Here is a 2,955-nt window from a genome sequence, read left to right on the forward strand (position 1 = left end):
TCCCGCCATTCTCCTGCCTCAGCCTCCCGAGTAGCTGGGACTACAGGTGCCCGCCACCACGCCCGGCTAAGTTTTTGTATTTTTAGTAGAGATGGGGTTTCACCATGTTAGCCAGGATGGTCTCGATCTCCTGACCTCATGATCCACCCGCCTCGGCTTCCCAAAGTGCTGGGATTACAGGCGTGAGCCAGCCGGAGCTGACATTTGACTAGACGGCAATAAACAATCAATATAACAAATAAGCCAGTAAGATAGTCGGTTAGAAGACAATGAGTGTGCAGAAAAGGGTGAAGGAGGGCAAGATGGGGGAGTGTTAAGTGGGTAGTTAGGGTGGGCTTCGTGGAGAAGGCGACATTTGCACCAGGACTGAAAGGAGGTAGGGAAGTCAGCCATGTGGATATCTAGGAGAAGAGAGTTTCAGGCAGAGGGCACAGCCAGTGCAAAGGCCCTGAGGTAGGAGTGGGCCTGGGATGATTGAGAAATAGCAGTGGGTCTGGTGTGGTTGGAGCAGAGGGAGGGAGGGGAAGAGAAGTGGGAAAAAGGGTCAGAGAGCTGAGGGCAAGTCACGTGAGGCTTGCAAGGGTTTTGTTTTTTTACACAATGGAGTTTTTTATTTTTTGTTTTTTTTTCTGGGACAGTGTCTCACTCCATCACCTAGGCTGGAGTGCAGTGGCACAATCTTGGCTCACTGCAGCCTCCGCCTTCTAGGTTCAAGTCATTCTCGTGCCTCAACCTCCCAAATAGCTGGAATTACAGGTGTGCACCACCACACCTGGCTAATTTTTGTAGTTTTAGTAGAGATGGGGTTTCGCCATGTTGGCCAGGCTGGTCTCAAACTCCTGAGCTCAGGTGATCCTCCCACCTCAGCCTCCCAAAGTGCTGGGATTACAGTGTAAGCCACCACACCTGGCTGGCAATGAGGAGGTCTGAGCAGAGAAGAGACACAATCTGCCTACGTTTTGAACGGGATCCTGCGGGATGCTTCATGGAATATTCACAACAGGGGCAAAGGAGGAAGCTGGGGGACATGGGAGGAGGCAGCAGCAGTGACACAAGCTGAGGATTCGTGTGGGGAGACGGGATCGGATTCTGGATACACCTTGATTGAAGAACCATCGGGCTTTCCTGTTGGTATATGCCTTTTCAGACTTTTAAAAATTACTGCTATTTTTTATCCCCTCCAGGTAAGAAGCTTCCAGGCAGAGCAGTTTCTACCTGCGAGTCTGATATTTCTGACCCTGCCAGAGAAGCCACCTCCACAGGCTCAACCCACGTTTCTGTCCCTTTCTCATTCCAGGCACCTGGAGGGCCCCTAACCACCTGGATTCTTCTCTTGCTAAATGTGGCTACTTCCTGCATCCGGCTTCAGATGGTGACTTCTTTTTTCGAGTTCAATACTCGGCCTGCTTTGTGCAGAAAGAGGTGGGTTTGGTAAATTTTTTTTTTTAAAGGGAGATTTAAGGAGCTAAGCCTGAGCTCAGATGTCAAGTAAGGAGACACTGCACCATTATTCCTCTGTAGAAACTGAGCTGAGGGAGACCAAAAATCTCTGCCTTCATGGAGTTTATGGGCATAGATATTAAAAGGCCGCCCAACTCAGATGCTGCCTCGTCCAGGCAGTCCTCCTGAGACTCCCCCCTTCTCTGTGCAGTGGACCTGCTTCTATCATTGCCAACACTGACTCACAATGTGCCCGCTCACACACCATCTCCTGCTGGACCTGGAGTCTTTGGGGTGAGGCAGTCACACCCACAGGCTTGCCTCAGGGCCTGGCACACAGTAGGTACTCAGTAAGTGCTTAATGAAGTGAATAAATGGTGCTGAGGAGTTGCAAAGGCTGACTGACAGCCCTCACTTGCACAGGCCCATTATCGGCTCACGAGACCATGTGATTCTAAAATTTACAGAAGTAAGATATTTTTGTATTTTTTTTCCTTTCTGTTTTTTGAGACGGAGCCTCGCTCTGTTGCCCAGGCTGGAGTGCAGTGAGGCAATCTCAGCTCACTGCAATTTCCACATCCCAGGTTCAAGCGATTCCCCTGCCTCAGCCTCCCAAGTAGCTGGGATTACTTGATAAAGACGAGGTTTCACCCTGTTGGCCAGGCTGGTCTTGAGTTTCTGACCTCAAGTGATCCACCCACCTCGGCCCCCAGAATAGCTGGGACTACAGGCATGCACCGCTACGCCCAGATAATTTTTGTACTTTTTGTAGAAGATGGGGTTTCACCATGTTGCCCAGGCTGGTCTGGAATTCCCAGGCTCAAGCCATCCTCCCACCTCGGTGTCCCAATGTGTTGAGATGATGGGAATGAGCCACCGTGCCAGCATTCTTGTTACTTAAATTTCACGCCAGGGGTCCTGCAAGGGGACGACCAGCCCCACAGATTGGCTCACAGTTTTTTTTTCTTGTCTTCTCCTCACCTCCACTTCCCCTTTCCATTTCTTTGTGCTCCCTTCCTTGACCCAGCCCAGAGTTTTTCCCGAGTGGGTCGGTGGTCTGGAGTGGGGGAAGGAATTTTGGGAACTACCCTGCTCCTCTTCTTTCTCTTCCTCTCTGTGGTCACCCTTCTCTGACAGCCCCGTCAATACCCACCCTTCTCAGGCCCCACCGCAAAGCTTAGACTTGGGTTCTTCTTGTGTGGCTGAATGAGGGCAGTCTGGGAGGGGTGGAGGGACCCACTGGTTTGACATCTTTGAAGTCTGCCTCGTGCTGGAATGAGCTAGACCAGCTCTCACGTCGAGTCTCAGCAATGGCCACATGCCTTTGGCTTAGTCATTTACCTTCTCTAAGCCTCAACTGCCTCATCTGTAAAATGAGAATTTTTTTGTCTTGTAAGCCCAGCCTTGGCCAGGCTTGGTGGCTCACGCCTGTAATCCCAGCACTTTGGGAGGCCAAGGTGGGCGGATCACTTGAGGCCAGGAGTTCGAGACCAGCCTGGCCAACATGGTGAAACC

At 51.2% G+C, this 2,955-nt stretch overlaps 1 protein-coding gene across 1 annotated transcript in view; it reads left to right on the forward strand.

Annotated features, from left to right (window-relative positions):
• The window catches only part of LOC105551395 (chromosome unknown open reading frame, human C1orf127), a 48,349-nt gene that overhangs the window by 26,301 nt on the left and 19,093 nt on the right, over window positions 1-2,955 (forward strand). Inside the window, exon 5 of the mRNA XM_011996611.1 lies at window positions 1,298-1,422. Coding sequence (XP_011852001.1) covers window positions 1,298-1,422 — 125 coding nt within the window. The remainder of the gene's footprint in view (window positions 1-1,297; window positions 1,423-2,955) is intronic.

Source organism: Mandrillus leucophaeus, unplaced genomic scaffold, assembly GCF_000951045.1.
Source record: "Mandrillus leucophaeus isolate KB7577 unplaced genomic scaffold, Mleu.le_1.0 Scaffold52, whole genome shotgun sequence".
NCBI classification, from domain to species: domain Eukaryota; kingdom Metazoa; phylum Chordata; class Mammalia; order Primates; family Cercopithecidae; genus Mandrillus; species Mandrillus leucophaeus.